At 51.9% G+C, this 21,121-nt stretch overlaps 1 protein-coding gene across 6 annotated transcripts in view; it reads left to right on the top strand.

Annotated features, from left to right (window-relative positions):
• Window positions 1–16,108: 16,108 nt before the first annotated feature.
• The window catches only part of rcc1l (RCC1 like), a 225,259-nt gene continuing 220,246 nt past the window's right edge, over window positions 16,109–21,121 (top strand). For 2 of the 6 annotated variants that reach the window (XR_011933643.1, XM_072469102.1), the window contains exon 1: window positions 16,115–16,440. Coding sequence is in view for 2 of the 6 variants with exons in the window: in XM_072469102.1 (XP_072325203.1) it covers window positions 16,180–16,440 (261 nt within the window). In the remaining 4 variants the exon portion in view is untranslated. Of the gene's footprint in view, window positions 16,441–21,121 lie in introns of all 6 variants that reach the window. The other 4 variants (XR_011933642.1, XM_072469101.1, XR_011933644.1 and 1 more) reach the window with 3 other exon arrangements.

Here is a 21,121-nt window from a genome sequence, read left to right as displayed (position 1 = left end):
TCACAATCTTCCACTGGTGCCTCACTTGAAGCCTGCAGGTCATTACAGAACCGAATGGAGATAGAGATGCCGAGATGACGGAGGCAGCAGACTCTGACTCCAAGATGGAGACACAGGACGCATCAGAGGGGGAATCCTCGGGTCCACGGCCCTTGGATGTACAACCGTTGTGTCGTTCATCACGGAAGTGCCGGTCTCCGTCTCGTTAAACGCCGCCTGATCCAGCGCCGCATGCAAATGGTGTCCGGCCTGCGGCAAAACGAGTCCGACGCCCTCCTTCGCCAGAGTCTTCGGTGGATTCCTTGGACTTTGGCGGGGAGGGATGTTATAACCTGCCTGCTTACCATTGGCTGGGGACTAATGACAATCCTGTGGGAGTATGAGCTTCCCCAATGAGGGAGGGGCGGAGAAACCATTAGTAAACTCCAAGTATAAATAAAGCTGGCCAGTTCGGAACCAGCAGGAAGGAGTGTGCAGCAAGGGAAGTTGCTGCTGTTGTTATATATATATGTTATTGTAAATAAATATTATTACTTTGTATCCTTAAAACTCGTGCTGGATTCTTCGTGGCCCTCACAAAAGGTGCCTTCGTGTTGCTATGGTATTCAGTCCTTGTCCTTGACAATTAGCACAAGCAGTGTCAAGTTGTCTTGCAGCTGTGCTGTTTTAATCTATGATGGAATTTTATGCTGTTTCATGTATCTATTGTTGACCTGAATTTATGGGTGCTGAAATTCTCAGTTTTAAATGAGTATTTAAAACTTGGGCTTAATTTTTATGCTTAAACAGCTATCTTTTACCTATATTAGTTGTATTCAAAATACCTGGCTTCTACAGGGTCCCGTCAGGATGTCGCCAAAATGTTGCTCATTTTAGCCTTAGTTTAATTGCTCTTGTTCTATCACCTTTGCTCTTGAGTCGCCAGGTATCTTTCTGATACCGCCACGTGGTTCACGTCCGAGTAATGATCAATAATCCAACACACCACTTAGTAAGAGTTAAATCAATGCACATTTATTATATACAGTTATCAATACTTATACATTAATTCTACTTCTAAGTTACTTCCTACAACTAACAGGCTAATACTTAACTTTGGAAATGGCCCACCAGGTCAGGGAAACGAATGGTCTTTCATATGGGTTCTGAGCCTGCAGGATTCAAAGCTGGTACAGGTCGATAGACAGGTGCGCCTATCTCGTAGCAAGCGTTGAAGTAAGACTTACGATTTCGCGGGTGTTGCAGAAGGTCAGCAGAAGGGTCTCGATGGGTGCGGAAGGATGGAGAGAGGAGAAGGGCCGATTTGAACTTGGACTCTATTCTTATAGTCCCCAGGGGCTTCCCGCCTTTTGGGGCGGACCCTGTACCTGGTTCCAAGTGATTGGACTTCGTCCCAATCACTTGGTTCGATATTCTCCAATGCTGGAGCGATTCCTTGATCGATGGGCGGTTTTTGGGGTGGTCGTCTCACCTCTCTTTGTGTAGGCTCCTGCAGGCCGCGTTCTCCAAGGCGGCCTTCAGGACCCGCGACAACGCAGAATCGCCGAGCAGAAACTTATAGCCAAGTTCCGCACACATGAGTGCGGCCTCAACCGGGACCTGGGATTCATGTCACATTACATTCATCCCCCACCATCTGGCCTGCAAAATCCTACCAACTGTCCTGGCTTGGTACAATTCACACCTCTTTAACCTGGGGTTACCCCATCTCTGGATCTGTAAAGATTTAATCACCTGCTAGTGCTTGCATTCCGAGCATTGTTTGGCATCTTTGAATTTGTCTATATATGTGTTTCTGGAACAGACCTCTTCATTCACCTGAGGAAGGAGCAGCGCTCCGAAAGCTAGTGACATCGAAACAAACCTGTTGGACTTTAACCTGGTGTTGTAAGACTTCGTACTGTGCATATGTACAGGTCTCCATTTGCTCATCAAGACATCACTTTTACAGTATACTCTCAAATTCCTCTTCCATATATGCTTTCTGATATATCCGTTTTATTTCTACATCTTTCTGTTATAACTCCGCCAATTTTCCTGAACTAAAAATATCCGCCTCATCCTCCACCTGTTCTTGTTCATTTTCAACCATCTGATCAAAAATTGTTTCTGATAATTGCACTTCAACTTCATCTTCACTCTTTGATTTCTCGTGTCTTAACCTGTGACTTTGCGACCTTGTTACTACACAATCCGGAAAAATCCCAGGATATTCATCCTTCAACCCTTCAGTTGTCTGATTTTCCACTGGCTTATCAACCACAGTAGGCATCACTCCCACTTGCGATCCAGCTATATCATTACCCAAAATAAACTGTATTCCTGGACAAGATAGTTTCTTTATTACTCCTACTACCACTTCACCACTCTTCACTGGACTTTCCAACCTTACCTTATATAATGGAACACTACTCCTCTCACCCTGAATTCCACATATCACCATCTTTTCTGGCAACATTCTTCCCAAACTACATAATTTCTCATCTCTTACCATTAAAGTACTATCAACCAGGACCTTGGGATTCATGTCGCATTACATTCGTCCCCCATAATCTGGCCTGCGAAATCCTACCAACTGTCCTGGCTTGACACAATTCACACCTCTTTAACCTGGGGTTACCCAATCTCTGGATCTGTAAAGATCTGTAAAGATCACCTGCTAATGCTCGCATTCCAAGCATTGTCTGGCATCTTTGAATCTGTCTATATATATGTTTCTGGAACATACCTCTTCATTCACCTGAGGAAGGAGCAGCGCTCCGAAAGCTAGTGACATCGAAACAAACCTGTTGGACTTTAACCTGGTGTTGTAAGACTTCTTACTGTGCTTACCATTAAAGATTGACTATCCCCTGTATCTCTTAAAATTGTGACTTCTTTACCTGCTCTTCCTGATACACATGAGTAAACTTTACCCACACAAGTAAATTCTTTAAATACATCTGGAACCTTCTGAACAATTACTTCTTGAACAGGCTGTACAATCGTTTGCACCTCCTTCACTTCCCTTGGGCTTTCCTTTACCACTCTAACAAGTCCCACTATCTTATCCTGTTTTACCACATCAGCCTTCCCAGTGCTTTTCTTCAACGACCAACAGTGTGACATTACATGGCCTAGTTTATTACAATGAAAATATCTGAAACTTTTCATTTCTTTTCCACCCTCCTGGATTTCTTTTTTAATCTGAGGTATTGTCTCCCATCAGATCACCTTTACCTTTACCACTTGAGTATTTCTCATGTTCCCAGTTTCTAGCCCTCACCGGCTGAAACTGATGTCGGAAACCAATCTTTGATTTACGAACTAATTCATAATCATCTGCCATTTCCGCTGCTAATCTCGCAGTTTTAACACTCTGTTCTTCCATATGAGTTCTCACTACATCAGGAATTGAATTTTTAAACTCTTCCAAAAGTATAATTTCTCTGAGAGCTTCATACGTTTGGTCTATTTTCAAAGCCCTTTTCCACCTATCAAAATTACTCTGTTTGAGCCTTTCAAACTCCATGTATGTTTGACCAAATTCTTTCCTTAAATTTCTAAACCTTTGTCTGTAAGCTTCAGGCACTAGCTCATATGCACTTAAGATAGATTTCTTCACCTCCTCATACGTTCCAGATACCTCCTCCGGTAGTGATGCAAACACTTCACTAGCCCTACCTACCAGCTTTGTTTGAATCAGTAATACCCACATGTCCTGTGGCCATTGCATTTGTTTAGCTACCTTCTCAAATGAAATGAAAAAGGCTTCTACCTCCTTCTCGTCAAACCTTGGCAATGCTTGGACATATTTAAATAGATCCCCACCACGTCTTCGACTATGACGCTCTGTCTCATTATCCTCATCCATCTCCTCCAGCTGTACGTGTCCCTTTGCATCTGCCAATTTTAACTGATTTTCATGTTTCAGAGCCATTTTACGAAGTTCAAACTCTCTCTCTTTTTCCCTTTCCTCTCTATCTCTTACTTTGTTTCTTTCTTCTCTCTCCTTTTCTTTTTCCTCTCTATCTCTATCTCTTTCTTTTTCTTTCATTGCATATTCAAGCCGCTTTAATTCTTTTTCATGTTCAAGTTGCTTTAATTATTTTTCATGTTCAAATTGCTTAATCTGCAACTGGAGTTTTGCCATATCTAATGAGTCAGAATGTATCACAGGCAAACGTAAATGCGCAGATACCGCGCATAGTTCAATAAACACGTTGAACTCATTTCAGAGTCTGGAGCATCCTTTAGTTAAGACTGCATCAAGTAGCAGCCTGTGTTATCCGAAGCAGCATAACACAACAGTATTTGCACAGGAGTTCACTCAGGCAGCCATTTTCCAGCTGGAAAATGTTTACCCAATCGAGCTGGATCTCTTTTAGCCAGTTTCGGCCCAATAAGCTTGGCCCCACACCTTTCACTACCATTAAAGGCAGCCTAACCAGTTGTTCTCCATAAGCCACAGTTACATGCGTTGTGCCCAACACTCTCAGTGGTTCCCCTGTGTATATCTTCCGTTTTGCCAAGGTCCTGGTTAGGAATAAGGGTTGGAGTCGAGTGCAAATTTTATTGAATACTGTTTCACTGATATGGATGCTCCAGTGTCGACTTCCATCAGTGTGGGACGTCCATTCAACCTTATGGATAATTTAATGGGTTTTGATTTCACCATCGTTAGACAATTTAGTTGTTCCTTGTCGGAGGTAGGTGGGGCTTCTAGGGTATGCATTCTCATGTACCCCGGCCTACGTGATCTTCTCCAAGATGATGGTTTTGGGCTTCTATGTCTCCTTTCTGGCTCTGATCTCTGGCAGCAACTACAATATTTTCCCTTAACTCAGCTTCACTGGTATGGGTGTCTACCTCCATCAGAGTACCCTGTAACTCATGCGCTCCGCTTGCCGCTTTTTCTAAGGCCAAAGCCAGCTGCAATGCTTGTTTGCAATCCAGCTCAGACTCTGCTAACAGGCGTTTCTGTATTGCTAAATTATTTATTCCACATACCAAACGGCCTCGGAGCATCTCATTTAGCGTCAGGCCAAATTTGATAGCCTCTGCTAATTGCCTTAATCTTGTTAAAAAGTTTGTAACTGACTCCCCAGTGTCTCAGAATGCTGAGTAAAACTGGTACCTTCGCAGGATCAGAGGTGGCTTAAGGTCATAGTACTCTTTTACTAAGTCCATCAATTCCTGGAAAGCTTTCATGTCCAGTACCTCCAGAAAAGTGAGACTGCGCAAAATGGTAAAGGCTGCTGGCCCACACGCGGTCAGCAGAATGACACATTGCTTTTCATCTGGAATTATATTGTTTGCTCTAAAGAAGTACTTCATCCGCTCTACATATTGGGCCCAGTCTTCCACTGAAGGGTCAAAAGAGTCCAACGTTCCAAATAAAGGCATTTTGCCTGTCAGTGGCTTACCCTCAATATGTGCCAGCTGCTGATGAGCAGGTTGCTTCGCGAAGGTCCGTTTTCCTCGTCGCCACTGTAATAAGTCCACGGAGGCAGAAGTCCCGTCACCAGAATTCCTTTTATTTACAAACCCAGCATTAAAGACAATGTTGAGGGCTTATTGTCAAGATTATCCAGAGGATTGGGATAAAAGAATTCCATTTGTGCCGTTTGCAATTAGGGGTTCACCTAATGAATCAACCAAATACAGTCCCTTTGAATAATTTTTGGTCATGAGGTAAGAGGACCACTTAAATTGATTGAGGAGAAATTGGTGAGTGAGCAGTCTGAAACTGTATTATTGGATTGCATGTTAAGTTAGGGAACAGTTAAATAGAGCAGGTGAATTCGCTAGACAACATTTAAAAGTTGCACAGCGTGTGATGAAACAGGAAGCGGACAAGAAGCAAAAGTTCATAGTTTTGCTAGTGGAGATAAAGTTTTAGTATTGTTGCCAGTGGTTGGTGAACCTTTAAAAGCTAAGTTTTGTGGCCCTTATTAGATTGAAAGGAAATTAAATGAGGTGAATTATGTGGTAAGAATGCCAGATAGAAGGACAACTCAACGAGTGAGTCATGTGAATATGCTTAAAAGGTATTTGAAAGAGAAGGATAGCAAAAGGAGGAGGTTTTACTGATTCTAACTCAAAGTGAAGAACCAAATCCAGATGACTCTGAATTTGACATTCCTCAAATTAAATTAGATAACGAGGATGTTTTTAAAAATTGGGATACATTATTGAGTAAACAACATCCATATAGACTTCACCCTCTAAAATTGGCACAGGTTCAAAAATAAATTGAAAGCATGCTTAAAAATGGCATAACTGAAGTGGGTTGCAACAAAGGGAGCCTACAGTGATGGTACCGAAACCGGACTGTACCCAACAATTGTGTGTGGACTTTAGAAAGATTAATGCAGTTACAAGGACAGACTCATATCCTGTCCCACAGTAGGAGGACTGCATTTAGAAAGTGGGACAATCAGCTTTTATCTCCAAACTGTATTTACTGAAAGGTTATTGGCAGGTACCTTTATCCGAAAGGGTGAAGGAGATTTCAGCTTTTAAGACTCCAAATCTCCAAATGCTCCAAATCAGAGCAGCCTCTGTCAGGGAGAGAACCTGAGAACATCTAAGACACTCAGAAGGTAAGAAGGTAAGTAAGTGATTTTTACTCATTTTTACTTTTATACCTTTTTCATATTGTGTGTGTCGGGGGAACCTGAAGTGACATCACAGAAAAGCTGTGACCTGAGTGACTGGTTGGGAATCTACACTTAATTTTTAAAAATTAAGCATTGGTAACTAATTAAACATAATTACTTAATTATAATTTAGAGGGATATCTAAGCCAGAGATCGGAGAGTACTATATTTAGCTTTCGCATTTCTATTAGAAATCTAGTGCTAGGAAAGAGATAGTTAGCAGTAACTTTGAAATTTAAAAAAATATATATTTAAAAGAAAAAAAAATTTAATTTTAATTTCAATTAATTGACGCAATGTCAGTTAGAGGGGTGCAGTGCTCTGACTGTGCGATGTGGCAGGTCCGGGAGGCTTCCAGCGTCCCGGATGGCTTCATCTGCAGAAAGTGCACCCAAATGGAGCTCCTCACAGACCGCATGGTTCGGTTGGAGCAGCAATTGGATGCACTTAGGAGCATGCAGGTGGGGGAAAGCGTCATAGATCGCAGTTATGTAAATGTGGTCACACCCGAGGTGCAGGCAGAGAAATGGGTGACCACCAGAAAGGGCAGGCAGTCAGTGCAGGAATCCGCTGTGGTTGTCCCCCTCTCTAACAGGTATACCCCTTTGGATACTGTCGGGGGGGATAGCCTATCAGGGGAAAACAGCAGCAGCCAGAGCAGTGGCACCACGGCTGGCTCTGATGTTCAGAAGGGAGGGTCAAAGCGCAGAAGAGCAATAGTAATAGGGGACTCTATAGTCAGGGGCACAGATAGGCGCTTCTGTGGACGTGAAAGAGACTCCAGGATGGTATGTTGCCTCCCTGGTGCCAGGGTCCAGGATGTCTCCGAACGGGTAGAGGGCATCCTGAAGGGGCAGGGCAAACAGGCAGAGGTCGTTGTACATATTGGTACTAACGACATAGGCAGGAAGGGGCATGAGGTCCTGCAGCAGGAGTTCAGGGAGCTAGGCAGAAAGTTAAAAGACAGGACCTCGAGGGTTGTAATCTCGGGATTACTCCCTGTGCCACGTGCCAGTGAGGCTAGAAATATGAAGATAGAGCAGCTAAACACGTGGCTAAACAGCTGGTGTAGGAGGGAGGGTTTCCGTTATCTGGATCACTGGGAGCTCTTCCGGGGCGGGTGTGACCTATATAAGAAGGACGGGTTGCATCTAAACCGGAGAGGCATAAATATCCTGGCCGCGAGGTTTGCTAGTGTCACACGGGAGGGTTTAAACTAGTATGGCAGGGGGGTGGGCACGGGAGCAATAGGTCAGAAGGTAAGAGCATTGAGGGAGAACTAGGGAATAGGGACAGTGGGGCTCTGAGGCAGAGCAGACAGGGAGAAGTTGCTGAACACAGCGGGTCTGGTGGCCTGAAGTGCATATGTTTTAATGCAAGAAGTATTACGGGTAAGGCAGATGAACTTAGAGCTTGGATTAGTACTTGGAACTATGATGTTGTTGCCATTACAGAGACCTGGTTGAGGGAAGGGCAGGATTGGCAGCTAAACGTTCCAGGATTTAGATGTTTCAGGCGGGATAGAGGGGGATGTAAAAGGGGAGGCGGAGTTGCGCTACTGGTTCGGAAGAATATCACAGCTGTACTGCGGGAGGACGCCTCAGAGGGCAGTGAGGCTATATGGGTAGAGATCAGGAATAAGAAGGGTGCAGTCACAATGTTGGGGGTTTACTACAGGCCTCCCAACAGCCAGCGGGAGATAGAGGAGCAGATAGGTAGACAGATTTTGGAAAAGAGTAAAAACAACAGGGTTGTGGTGATGGGAGACTTCAACTTCCCCAATATTGACTGGGACTCACTTAGTGCCAGGGGCTTAGACGGGGCGGAGGTTGTAAGGAGCATCCAGGAGGGCTTCTTAAAACAATATGTAGACAGTCCAACTAGGGAAGGGGCGGTACTGGACCTGGTATTGGGGAATGAGCCCGGCCAGGTGGTAGATGTTTCAGTAGAGGAGCATTTCAGTAACAGTGACCACAATTCAGTAAGTTTTAAAGTACTGGTGGACAAGGATAAGAGTGGTCCTAGGATGAATGTGCTAAATTGGGGGAAGGCTAATTATAACAATATTAGGCGGGAACTGAAGAACAGAGATTGGGGGCGGCTGTTTGAGGGCAAATCAACATCTGACATGTGGGAGGCTTTCAAGTGTCAGTTGAAAGGAATTCAGGACCGGCAGGTTCCTGTGAGGAAGAAGGATAAATACGGCAATTTTCGGGAACCTTGGATAACGAGAGAGGCCTCGTCAAAAAGAAAAAGGAGGCATTTGTCAGGGCTAAAAGGCTGGGAACAGACGAAGCCTGCGTGGAATATAAGGAAAGTAGGAAGGAACTTAAGCAAGGAGTCAGGAGGGCTAGAAGGGGTCATGAAAAGTCATTGGCAAATAGGGTTAAGGAAAATCCCAAGGCTTTTTACACGTACATAAAAAGCAAGAGGGTAGCCAGGGAAAGGATTGGCCCACTGAAGGATAGGCAAGGGAATCTATGTGTGGAGCCAGAGGAAATGACGAGGTACTAAATAAATACTTTGCATCAGTATTCACCAAAGAGAAGAAATTGGTAGGTGTTGAGTCTGGAAAAGGGTGTGTAGATAGCCTGGGTCACATTGAGATCCAAAAAGACGAGGTGTTGGGTGTCTTAAAAAATATTAAGGTAGATAAGTCCCCAGGGCTTGATGGGATCTACCCCAGAATACTGAAGGAGGCTGGAGAGGAAATTGCTGAGGCCTTGACAGAAATCTTTGGATCCTCAGTCTTCAGGGGATGTCCCGGAGGACTGGAAAATAGCCAATGTTGTTCCTCTGTTTAAGAAGGATAGCAAGGATAATCCAGGGAACTACAGGCCGGTGAGCCTTACTTCAGTGGTAGGGAAATTACTGGAGAGAATTCTTCGAGACAGGATCTACTCCCATTTGGAAGCAAATGGACGTATTAGTGAGAGGCAGCATGGTTTTGTGAAGGGGAGGTCGTGTCTCACTAACTTGATAGAGTTTTTCGAGGAGGTCACAAAGATGATTGATGCAGGTAGGGCAGTGGATGTTGTCTATATGGACTTCAGTAAGGCCTATGACAAGGTCCGTCATGGTAGACTAGTGCAAAAGGTGAAGTCACACGGGATCAGGGGTGAGCTGGCAAGGTGGATACAGAACTGGCTAGGTCATAGAAGGCAGAGAGTAGCAATGGAAGGATGCTTTTCTAATTGGACGGCTGTGACCAGTGGTGTTCCACAGGGATCAGTGCTGGGACCTTTGCTCTTTGTAGTATATATAAATGATTTGGAGGAAAATGTAACTGGTCTGATTAGTAAGTTTGCAGATGACACAAAGGTTGGTGGAATTGCGGATAGTGATGAGGACTGTCAGAGGATACAGCAGGATTTAGAATGTTTGGAGACTTGGGCGGAGAGATGGCAGATGGAGTTTAATCCGGACAAATATGAGGTAATGCATTTTGGAAGGTCTAATGCAGGTAGGGAATATACAGTGAATGGTAGAACCCTCAAGAGTATTGAAAATCAAAGAGATCTAGGAGTACAGGTCCACAGGTCATTGAAAGGGGCAACACAGGTGGAGAAGGTAGTCAAGAAGGCATACGGCATGCTTGCCTTCATTGGCCGGGACATTGAGTATAAGAATTGGCAAGTCATGTTGCAGCTGTATAGAACCTTAGTTAGGCCACACTTGGAGTATAGTGTTCAATTCTGGTTGCCACACTACCAGAAGGATGTGGAGGCTTTAGAGAGGGTGCAGAAGAGATTTACCAGAATGTTGCCTGGTATGGAGGGCATAAGCTATGAGGAGCGGTTGAATAAACTCGGTTTGTTCTCACTGGAATGAAGGAGGTTGAGGGGCGACCTGATAGAGGTCTACAAAATTATGAGGGGCATAGACAGAGTCGATAGTCAGAGGCTTTTCCCCAGGGTAGAGGGGTCAATTACTAGGGGGCATAGGTTTAAGGTGAGAGGGGCAAGGTTTAGAGTAGATGTACGAGGCAAGTTTTTTACGCAGAGGGTAGTGGGTGCCTGGAACTCGCTACCGGAGGAGGTGGTGGAAGCAGGGACGATAGTGACATTTAAGGGGCATCTTGACAAATACATGAATAGGATGGGAATAGAGGGATTCGGACCCAGGAAGTGTAGAAGATTGTAGTTTAGTCAGGCAGCATGGTCGGCACGGGCTTGAGGGCCGAAGGGCCTGTTCCTGTGCTGTACATTTCTTTGTTCTTTGTTCTTTGTTCAAATGGTATATACCAATTCATAGTTATGCCATTTGGTATGGAAAAAGCCCCAGCCCCATTTCAACAGTTAATTAACAAAGTCATTTCAGGATTACCCAATTGTGCAGTGCACATAGATCATCTGGTGATTTTTAGTCAGACATGGAAAGAACATTTGAAGCATCTGATGGAGTTATTTGATCGACTTCAGGAGGCGGGTTTCATAGAATCATAGAATCATAGAAGTTTACAGCATGGAAACAGGCCCTTCGGCCCAACCAGTCCATGCCGCCCAGTTTTTACCATTCAGCTAGTCCCAGTTGCCCGCACTTGGCCCCTAACTCTCTGTACCCATCTTACCCATGTAACTATCTAAATGTTTTTTAAAAGACACAATTGTACCCGCCTCTACTACTACCTCTGGCAGCCCATTCCAGACACTCACTACCCTCTGAGTGAAGAAATTGCCCCTCTGGGCCCTTCTGAATCTCTCCCCTCTCACCTTAAACCTATGCCCTCTAGTTTTAGACTCCCTTACCTTTGGGAAAAGATGTGACTATCTACCTCATCTATGCCCCTCATTATTTTATAGACCTCTATAAGATCACCCCTAAGCCTCCTACGCTCCAAGGAAAAAAGTCCCAGTCTATCCAGCCTCTCCTTATAACTCAAACCATCAAGTCCCGGCAACATCCTAGTAAATCTTTTCTGCACTCTTTCCAGTTTAATAATATCCTTCCTATAATAGGGTGACCAGAACTGCACACAGTATTCCAAGTGTGGCCGTACCAATGTTTTGTACAACTTCAACAAGACGTCCCAACTCCTGTATTCAATGTTCTGACCAATGAAACCAAGCATGCCGAATGCCTTCTTCACCACCCTGTCCACCTGCGACTCCACCTTCAAGGAGCTATGAACCTGTACTCCTAGATCTCTTTGTTCTATAACTCTCCCCAACGCCATACCATTAACTGAGTAGGTCCTGGCCTGATTCGATCTGCCAAAATGCATCACCTCACATTTATCTAAATTAAACTCCATCTGCCATTCGTCGGCCCATTGGCCTAATTGATCAAGATCCCGTTGCAATCCTAGATAACCTTCTTCACTATCCACTGTGCCACCAATCTTGGTGTCATCTGCAAACTTACTAACCATGCCTCCTAAATTCTCATCCAAATCATTATTATAAATCACAAATAACAGTGGACCCAGCACCGATCCGTGAAGCACACCACTGGTCACAGGCCTCCAGTTTGAAAAACAACCCTCTACAACCACCCTCTGCCTTCTGTCGTCCAGCCAATTTTGAATCCAATTGGCAACCTCACCCTGGATCCCGTGAGCTTTAACCTTCTGAAACAACCTACCATGCGGTACCTTGTCAAAGGCTTTGCTAAAGTCCATGTAGACAACGTCTACTGCACTGCCCTCATCTACCTTCTTGGTCACCCCCTCAAAAAACTCAATCAAATTTGTGAGACATGATTTTCCACGCACAAAGCTATGCTGACTGCCCCGAATCAGTCCTTGCCTCTCTAAATGCTTGTAGATCCTGTCTCTCAGAATACCTTCTAGCAACTTACCTACTACAGACGTTAGGCTCACCGGTCTGTAGTTCCCAGGCTTTTCCCTGCTGCCCTTCTTAAACAAGGGCACAACATTCGCCACTCTCCAATCTTCAGGCACCTCACCTGTGGCTGCTGATGATTCAAATATCTCTGTTAGGGGACCCGCAATTTCCTCCCTAGCCTCCCACAACACCCTGGGATACATTTCATCAGGTCCCGGGGATTTATCTACCTTGATGCGCTTTAAGACTTCCAGCACCTCCTCCTCTGTAATATGCACACTTCTCAAGGCACCACTATTTATTTCCCTTAGTTTCCTAACATCCATGCCTTTCTCCACCGTGGTAAACCACGCCAAAAGTGAGTTTGGAAAAGCCCAAGTCACATTCCCTGGCTATTCAATTGGACAGGGTCGAATGGTCCTACGGGATGTGAAAACAAAAATTATTGGGGAGTTTCCAATAGCCTCGACATGAAGGGAAATAAAAAGATTTCTTGGCATGAGTGTTTTTTACCATAAATTTGTGCAAGATTTGAGCAGCATGCATGCTCCACTGACTGACTTGCTGAAGAAGCGTAGCAGATTTCAGTGGAAGGCGGAGTGTCAACAGGCATTTGATGGCCTGAAGGCTGTGTTAACACTGCTCCTGTGTTGGCCACCCCAAATTACACAAAACCATTTAAGGTGGCTTTTGATGCGAGTGTAGGAGCTGTGCTGTTGCTGTGCTGTTGTAAGAAGACGATGAAGGAATAGAGTGGCCAATTGGGTATTTTTCCAAAATGTTCACCAGAGGAATTATTCAACAGTTGAAAAAGGAGACTTTGAGCTTTGCAACATTTTTACATTTATGAAACCAGCAATTCGTCTGAAACTATTATATGCACTGATCATAATCCATTGACATTTTTGGAGAAATTCAAGAATAAAAATGTTTCGATGGAGTTTATTATTACATCCATTTAATTTAAAGCTTATACATGTGGCACGATGTGATAGCCAATGCTTTATCATGAATGTGATGAAGAGAAGCAGGTTCAATGGTGGAAAAAGAAGACATAAAATGTACTGTATTATTATACATGTTTGCCTGTTTTGATGTTTTAAAATGTATATATGTTTCTTGTCAAGTGTTAGGAATGGACAAGTGAAAAGGTGAAAAATGAAACCATCTTTTTTCTTGGTGGGAGGTGTCATGGGAGTGTTCGTTTAAGAAAGATTTGTGTCTTATCACATGGCTTCAGTGATGTTATTGTGTGGGTGGAGCTGGGCTGTGGCACTGTGAGCTGTTTTTAACTTTTGCTTTCAGTTTTGACTACTGTAGATGACAGACAGAGAAAATAAGTGTTTTGGCCTGTCTCTCTCTATTTTCATTTTAAATATGTTCCAGAAAAAAAACATTGATTATGGCTACCTGTTTTGGGAACTTAAAGGATATAGTCTGCTTTATGGAAGGGTTTAAACCTGCTGGTCAGATGGGGTCAGACTCTCAGGAAAAGCCAGTCTTATTCAAGTGAGAATGCAGAGTGTTGGACCACGCTCTTGAAAAGGGGTTTTGGTTTCTGGGATTTTATTGTTCAATTGGAACAGTTCAGGAGGAATTCATTACGTGTTATACGTTGATTACTGTGGCTGTGTTGGGTTATGTTTCCTAGGATTCTCTGGGAGGCCAGGGAAGAGATTGCTGGACCTTTGGCTTTGATTTTTATGTCATCATTGGCTACAGGAATAGTGCCAGAGGACTGGAGGACAGCAAATGTGGTCCCTTTGTTCAAAAAGGGGAGCAGAGACAACCCCGGCAACTATAGACCGGTGAGCCTCACGTCTGTAGTGGGTAAAGTCTTGGAGGGGATTATAGGAGACAAGATTTATAATCATCTAGATAGGAATAATATGATCAGGGGTAGTCAGCATGGCTTTGTGAAGGGTAGGTCATGCCTCACAAACCTTATTGAGTTCTTTGAGAAGGTGACTGAACAGGTAGATGAGGGTAGAGCAGTTGATGCGGTGTATATGGATTTCAGCAAAGCGTTTGATAAGGTTCCCCACGGTAGGCTATTGCAGAAAATACGGAGGCTGGGGATTGAGGGTGATTTAGAGATGTGGATCAGAAATTGGCTAGCTGAAAGAAGACAGAGGGTGGTGGTTGATGGGAAATGTTGCAGCTGTACAGAACTCTGGTACGGCCGCATTTGGAGTATTGCGTACAGTTCTGGTCACCGCATTATAGGAAGGACGTGGAGGCTTTGGAGCGGGTGCAGAGGAGATTTACCAGGATGTTGCCTGGTATGGAGGGAAAATCTTATGAGGAAAGGCTGATGGACTTGAGGTTGTTTTCGTTGGAGAGAAGAAGGTTAAGAGGAGACTTAATAGAGGCATACAAAATGATCAGGGGGTTGGATAGGGTGGACAGTGAGAGCCTTCTCCCGCGGATGGAAATGGCTGGCACGAGGGGACATAACTTTAAACTGAGGGGTAATAGATATAGGACAGAGGTCAGAGGTAGGTTCTTTACGCAAAGAGTAGTGAGGCCATGGAATGCCCTACCTGCTACAGTAGTGAACTCGCCAACATTGAGGGCATTTAAAAGTTTATTGGATAAACATATGGATGATAATGGCATAGTGTAGGTTAGATGGCTTTTGTTTCGGTGCAACATCGTGGGCCGAAGGGCCTGTACTGCGCTGTATTGTTCCATGTTCTATGTTTGTAATTTAGAAAAAATCTTGCTGTGTGTGTTTATACAAATGTTCAGTAAATTGTCATAGTCATAGAATTTACAGTGCAGAAGGAGGCCATTCGGCCCATCGAGTCTGCACCGGCTCTTGGAAAGAGCACCCTACCCAAGCCCACACTTCCACCCTATCCCCACCCAACACTAAGGGCAATTTTGGACACTAAGGACAATTTAGCCTGGTCAATCCACCTAACCTGCACATCTTTGAACTGTGGGAGGAAACCAGAGCACCCGGAGGAAACCCACGCAGAGAACGTGCAGACTCTGCACAGACAGTGACCCAAGCCAGGTATCGAACCTGGGACCTTGGAGCTGTGAAGCAATTGTGCTAACCACTATGCTACCATGCTGCCCATAATTCTTAGAATAAAGCTTGTTTTTTTTGATTAAAAGCACCTAAGGAGTCTGTTGAATAACACCTAAAAGGGAGGCTCTTGTCCGCATCCCAGCCAAATTCAACTTAAAGGTTGTAGGTCAGGTGGACTCCATAATACACTTTGGAGTTTTTAAACCCTGGCCCATAACAGTTTTAATGATAATTTGGTGAGTTGCTTCTCGTTTTTCATTTCGGTTTGGCAACCCTGTCGTAGTGATGGTTTGCATCCTGTACAGTATGTTGGATGTGCAAACTATTTTAAAGGTACTTTTTTTCTTTATGGAGAGGCCATATGAAATGAAAATCACTTATTGTCACAAGTAGGCTTCAAATGAAGTTACTGTGAAAAGCCCCTAGTCACCACATTACAGCGACTGTTCAGGGAGGCTGGTACAAGCCAGTTATTTAGCCCATTGTGCTAAACTAGCCCCAGGATATCCAGTGTAACTGCCACCAGCTTTACAATTAGGGCTGAAAGACCACCAGCTGTGGCCCATGCTCACTGGGCGCCACCAGGAAATGCTCTCTAACTTATTGTGGGCCCCATCAACTATAGAAGTACATTTGCACTTTAAGGGAGTGCCCTCCTCAACATGGCGGCCCTAATGAGCATTTGACCTTCTCGAGGTGGCGGTCTCTCGGCATGGCGCTGACTGGGAGTAGCCTGAGGAGCTGCGTCTCTGCCGGGTGGCAGTGTCTGCAGGCTCGAGGCCTGCGTCAGGCCAGCGATCGAGGGCCCATTTTCCGCTATATGGGGAAGGGCCGCAGGAGGAGCCGCCTGTTTGTCTGGGGATTCGCCCAAACCGGCGCCCTGGGCCTGCCGCAACTATCGTTACTCCGCGCCGGCCGAGAGAAACCCCGACAGTCTCAACTGAGACCGCGGCGGCTGGAGCTGGATGAGCGGGTGAGTGGGGTTGGGGGGGGGGGGAGGGGGGGTCGGAGGAGAGGGGTTGGGGGAGGGGGGGTCGGAGGAGAGGGGTTGGGGGAGGGGGGGTCGGAGGAGAGGGGTTGGGGGAGGGGGGGTCGGAGGAGAGGGGTTGGGGGGGGGGGGTCGGAGGAGAGGGGTGGGGGGAGGGGGGGTCGGAGGAGAGGGGTGGGGGGAGGGGGGGTCGGAGGAGAGGGGTGGGGGGAGGGGGGGTCGGAGGAGAGGGGTGGGGGGAGGGGGGGTCGGAGGAGAGGGGTGGGGGGAGGGGGGGTCGGAGGAGAGGGGTTGGGGGAGGGGGGGTCGGAGGAGAGGGGTTGGGGGAGGGGGGGTCGGAGGAGAGGGGTTGGGGGGGGGGGGGTCGGAGGAGAGGGGTTGGGGGAGGGGGGGTCGGAGGAGAGGGGTTGGGGGGGGGGGGGGTCGGAGGAGAGGGGTTGGGGGGGGGGTCGGAGGAGAGGGGTTGGGGGAGGGGGGGGTCGGAGGAGAGGGGTTGGGGGAGGGGGGGTCGGAGGAGAGGGGTTGGGGGGAGGGGGGGTCGGAGGAGAGGGGTGGGGGCGGAGTCGGAGGAGAGGGGTTGGGGGAGGGGGGGTCGGAGGAGAGGGGTTGGGGAGGGGGGGTCGGAGGAGAGGGGTTGGGGAGGGGGGGTCGGAGGAGAGGGGTTGGGGGAGGGGGGGGTCGGAGGAGAGGGGTTGGGGGAGGCGGAGTCGGAGGAGAGGGGTGGGGGGAGGGGGGGTCGGAGGAGAGGGGTGGGGGGAGGGGGGGGTCGGAGGAGAGGGGTTGGGGGAGGGGGGGTCGGAGGAGAGGGGTTGGGGGAGGGGGGGTCGGAGGAGAGGGGTGGGGGCGGAGTCGGAGGAGAGGGGTTGGGGGAGGGGGGGTCGGAGGAGAGGGGTTGGGGAGGGGGGGTCGGAGGAGAGGGGTTGGGGGAGGGGGGGTCGGAGGAGAGGGGTTGGGGGAGGGGGGGTCGGAGGAGAGGGGTTGGGGGAGGGGGGGTCGGAGGAGAGGGGTTGGGGGGGGGGGGTCGGAGGAGAGGGGTGGGGGGAGGGGGGGTCGGAGGAGAGGGGTGGGGGGAGGGGGGGTCGGAGGAGAGGGGTGGGGGGAGGGGGGGTCGGAGGAGAGGGGTGGGGGGAGGGGGGGGTCGGAGGAGAGGGGTTGGGGGGAGGGGGGGTCGGAGGAGAGGGGTTGGGGGAGGGGGGGTCGGAGGAGAGGGGTTGGGGGGGGGGGTCGGAGGAGAGGGGTTGGGGGAGGGGGGGTCGGAGGAGAGGGGTTGGGGGGGGGGGGGTCGGAGGAGAGGGGTTGGGGGGGGGGTCGGAGGAGAGGGGTTGGGGGAGGGGGGGTCGGAGGAGAGGGGTTGGGGGAGGGGGGGTCGGAGAGAGGGGTTGGGGGAGGGGGGGTCGGAGGAGAGGGGTGGGGGCGGAGTCGGAGGAGAGGGGTTGGGGGAGGGGGGGTCGGAGGAGAGGGGTTGGGGAGGGGGGGTCGGAGGAGAGGGGTTGGGGGAGGGGGGGTCGGAGGAGAGGGGTTGGGGGAGGCGGAGTCGGAGGAGAGGGGTGGGGGGAGGGGGGGTCGGAGGAGAGGGGTGGGGGGAGGGGGGGGTCGGAGGAGAGGGGTTGGGGGAGGGGGGGGTCGGAGGAGAGGGGTTGGGGGAGGGGGGGTCGGAGGAGAGGGGTGGGGGCGGAGTCGGAGGAGAGGGGTTGGGGGAGGGGGGGTCGGAGGAGAGGGGTTGGGGAGGGGGGGTCGGAGGAGAGGGGTTGGGGGAGGGGGGGTCGGAGGAGAGGGGTTGGGGGAGGCGGAGTCGGAGGAGAGGGGTGGGGGGAGGGGGGGTCGGAGGAGAGGGGTGGGGGGAGGGGGGGGTCGGAGGAGAGGGGGTTGGGGGAGGGGGGGTCGGAGGAGAGGGGTTGGGGGAGGGGGGGTCGGAGGAGAGGGGTGGGGGGAGGGGGGGTCGGAGGAGAGGGGTGGGGGGAGGGGGGGTCGGAGGAGAGGGGTGGGGGGAGGGGGGGTCGGAGGGGAGGGGTGGGGGGAGGGGGGGTCGGAGGGGAGGGGTGGGGGGAGGGGGGTCGGAGGAGAGGGGTGGGGGCGGAGTCGGAGGAGAGGGGTTGGGGGAGGGGGGGTCGGAGGAGAGGGGTGGGGGGGAGGGGGGGTCGGAGGAGAGGGGTTGGGGGAGGGGGGGTCGGAGGAGAGGGGTTGGGGGAGGGGGGGTCGGAGGAGAGGGGTTGGGGGAGGGGGGGTCGGAGGAGAGGGGTTGGGGGAGGGGGGGTCGGAGGAGAGGGGTTGGGGGAGGGGGGGGTCGGAGGAGAGGGGTGGGGGGAGGGGGGGTCGGAGGAGAGGGGTGGGGGGAGGGGGGGTCGGAGGAGAGGGGTGGGGGGAGGGGGGTCGGAGGAGAGGGGTGGGGGCGGAGTCGGAGGAGAGGGGTTGGGGGAGGGGGGGTCGGAGGAGAGGGGTGGGGGGAGGGGGGGTCGGAGGAGAGGGGTGGGGGGAGGGGGGGTCGGAGGAGAGGGGTGGGGGGGAAGGGGGGTCGGAGGAGAGGGGTGGGGGGAGGGGGGGGTCGGAGGAGAGGGGTGGGGGGAGGGGGGGTCGGAGGAGAGGGGTGGGGGGAGGGGGGGGTCGGAGGAGAGGGGTGGGGGGAGGGGGGGTCGGAGGAGAGGGGTGGGGGGAGGGGGGGGTCGGAGGAGAGGGGTGGGGGAGGGGGGGTCGGAGGAGAGGGGTGGGGGGAGGGGGGGTCGGAGGAGAGGGGTGGGGGGAGGGGGGGGTCGGAGGATAGGGGTGGGAGGAGGGGGGGTCGGAGGAGAGGGGTGGGGGTCGGGGGGGTCGGAGGAGAGGGGTGGGGGGGAGGGGGGGTCGGAGGCGAGGAGTTGGGGGGGGTCGGAGGAGAGGGGTGGGGGGGGTCGGAGGAGAGGGGTTGGGGGAGGGGGGGTCGGAGGAGAGGGGTTGGGGGAGGGGGGGTCGGAGGCGAGGGGTTGGGGGGGGTCGGAGGAGAGGGGTGGGGGGGGTCGGAGGAGAGGGGTTGGGGGGGGTCGGAGGAGAGGGGTTGGGGGAGGGGTTGGGGGGTCGGAGGGGAGGGGTTGGAGGGGGGGTCGGAGGTGAGGGGTGGGGGGGGTCGGAGGAGAGGGGTGGGAGGGGGTCGGAGGAGAGGGGTGGGTGGGGTCGGAGGAGAGGGGTGGGAGGGGGTCGGAGGAGAGGGGTGGGGGGGGTGTCGGAGGAGAGGGGTGGGGGGGGTTGGAGGAGAGGGGTGGGGGGGGTCGGAGGAGAGGGGTGGGGGGGGGCAGTCGGAGGAGAGGGGTGGGGGGGGGTCGGAGGAGAGGGGTTGGGGGAGGGGTTGGGGGGGGTCGGAGGAGAGGGGTTGGGGGGGGGGTCGGGGGGGAGGGGTTGGGGGGGGTCGGAGGAGAGGGGTTGGGGGAGGGGTCGGAGGGGAGGGGTTGGGGGGGGTCGGAGGAGAGGGGTTGGGGAGGGGTTGGGCGGAGTCGGAGGGGGGGGGTCGGAGGGGAGGGGTTGGGGGGGTCGGATGAGAGGGGTTGGGGGAGGGGGGGTCGGAGGAGAGGGGTTGGGGGAGGGGGGGTCGGAGGAGAGGGGTTGGGGGAGGGGGGTCGGAGGAGAGGGGTGGGGGGAGGGGGGGTCGGAGGAGAGGGGTGGGGGGAGGGGGGTCGGAGGAGAGGGGTGGGGGCGGAGTCGGAGGAGAGGGGTTGGGGGAGGGGGGGTCGGAGGAGAGGGGTGGGGGGAGGGGGGGTCGGAGGAGAGGGGTGGGGGGAGGGGGGGTCGGAGGAGAGGGGTGGGGGGAAGGGGGGTCGGAGGAGAGGGGTGGGGGGAGGGGGGGTCGGAGGAGAGGGGTGGGGGGAGGGGGGGTCGGAGGAGAGGGGTGGGGGGAGGGGGGGTCGGAGGAGAGGGGTGGGGGGAGGGGGGGGTCGGAGGAGAGGGGTGGGGGGAGGGGGGGTCGGAGGAGAGGGGTGGGGGGAGGGGGGGTCGGAGGAGAGGGGTGGGGGGAGGGGGGGTCGGAGGAGAGGGGTGGGGGGAGGGGGGGTCGGAGGAGAGGGGTGGGGGTCGGGGGGGGTCGGAGGAGAGGGGTGGGGGGAGGGGGGGTCGGAGGCGAGGAGTTGGGGGGGGGTCGGAGGAGAGGGGTGGGGGTGGTCGGAGGAGAGGGGTTGGGGGAGGGGGGGTCGGAGGAGAGGGGTTGGGGGAGGGGGGTCGGAGGCGAGGGGTTGGGGGGGGTCGGAGGAGAGGGGTGGGGGGGGTCGGAGGAGAGGGGTTGGGGGGGGGTCGGAGGAGAGGGGTTGGGGGAGGGGTTGGGGGGTCGGAGGGGAGGGGTTGGAGGGGGGGTCGGAGGTGAGGGGTGGGGGGGGTCGGAGGAGAGGGGTGGGAGGGGGTCGGAGGAGAGGGGTGGGTGGGGTCGGAGGAGATGGGTGGGAGGGGGTCGGAGGAGAGGGGTGGGGGGGGTGTCGGAGGAGAGGGGTGGGGGGGGTGTCGGAGGAGAGGGGTGGGGGGGGTTGGAGGAGAGGGGTGGGGGGGGGTCGGAGGAGAGGGGTGGGGGGGGCAGTCGGAGGAGAGGGGTGGGGGGGGGGTCGGAGGAGAGGGGTTGGGGGAGGGGTTGGGGGGGGTCGGAGGAGAGGGGTTGGGGGGGGGGGTCGGGGGGGAGGGGTTGGGGGGGGTCGGAGGAGAGGGGTTGGGGGAGGGGTCG

This window comes from Scyliorhinus torazame, chromosome 12 (genome assembly GCF_047496885.1).
Source record: "Scyliorhinus torazame isolate Kashiwa2021f chromosome 12, sScyTor2.1, whole genome shotgun sequence".
NCBI lineage: Eukaryota > Metazoa > Chordata > Chondrichthyes > Carcharhiniformes > Scyliorhinidae > Scyliorhinus > Scyliorhinus torazame.
Note: the sequence above shows the minus strand (reverse complement) of the source record. Positions and strands in the feature narration are given on the sequence as shown.